The sequence below is a fragment of the Egretta garzetta genome, unplaced genomic scaffold, assembly GCF_000687185.1.
Source record: "Egretta garzetta isolate BGI_Z169 unplaced genomic scaffold, ASM68718v1 scaffold814, whole genome shotgun sequence".
In the NCBI taxonomy this organism is placed as follows: Eukaryota; Metazoa; Chordata; class Aves; order Pelecaniformes; family Ardeidae; genus Egretta; species Egretta garzetta.
In genome coordinates, this window is record NW_009259417.1 from 180,695 (window position 1) to 181,797 (window position 1,103).

Consider the following 1,103-nt stretch of genomic DNA (forward strand, 5'->3'; position numbering starts at 1 on the left):
TGAGCTTTGTGGTGCATGGAATGAAATGCGATGATTAATATTTAAGTGAAAATAAGTTAAAGATTTTAACTACAAGGGCAAGCATCTGTCCAGAGAGTCTTTTCACATGGGGGCTAGAAGAGAGGGAGAGCTGCTTTTTCAGGGACGTTGGTGAAACTCGTGGCTGTGTGACCGACTGCCCGAGCTGCCGGCGAGCGGGGCCATGCCGGCCTCTGCCACCCTGCCCCTCGCTCTTACCCGCGCTGAGACCACGCACCTGCCTCTGTTACAACCCCGGTGCCAGCGCAGCCTTTTGGGATGGGACTGGTGAACACACACACGCCATGGGCTTTAGCAAGCAGAGAGGTGTGCTCAGAGCAGCTCAGGCTGTGTGCTTCCTGGGGATAGAGCTTTTCCAAAACCCAGACCTTAGCACCCCAGACCAGGACTTGCTAAGCCCCCTTCAGCTCCTCCTTGCCCTCCCCTCAGCATGCCAGCACCAGGATGGACAGGAGCCCTTCTCCCCATTTTGCAGACCTGGAGACCAAGAGCTCAAGGCAGCAGCCACCCTTGCCACCCTGAACCCAAATGTCCTTATAACGGCATCTCGGCAGGACGCCGCCTCTGGCCACCTGCAAGCAGAGTCTGTTATAACATGGCAAATAAGGAGGGAAACACTTACATGGGTGCAGAACCTCTCCGGTGGGTCCCCACAAGTGATTCCTGCCGGATCCACCCGTACTGTCACATAATCCTTCATCCGCATGGCCTTGGGTTGACAAGCATAAAACTCCCATGACGGGCCATCGTCTGTGGTCACCCAGGACTTGCAAATGTCATACTGTCCCATGGCCAAGGGGAGACAGTGCAAGAGGAGAGCAACCAGGTAGAGCATGGCAGCTGCGGCCAAGTGCGGGATCCCTGGGCGAGGGCAGTGCCGAGAGTCCCGAGGAAGGCAGCTACTGGGCTAGGGGTTGCTCTCGGGATCAGCATGGAAACTCCTCATCTAAAAGTGATCCAGTCTAAGGAGATCCGGATGGTAACAGGAGCGATCCCACTCTGCACGCTGTATTTGGAAGTGGAAAGTTTCTCTCGGCACAGAAGCCAACTTTGCAAATCACTTG

General features: G+C 55.5%; 1 protein-coding gene across 1 annotated transcript in view; it reads right to left on the reverse strand.

The window, feature by feature from the left end:
- The window catches only part of NTNG2 (netrin G2), a 56,599-nt gene extending 55,725 nt beyond the window's left edge, over positions 1-874 (reverse strand). The window contains exon 1 of the mRNA XM_009636842.2: positions 662-874. Coding sequence (XP_009635137.1) covers positions 662-874 — 213 coding nt within the window. The remainder of the gene's footprint in view (positions 1-661) is intronic.
- Between the last annotated feature and the right edge of the window lie 229 nt (positions 875-1,103).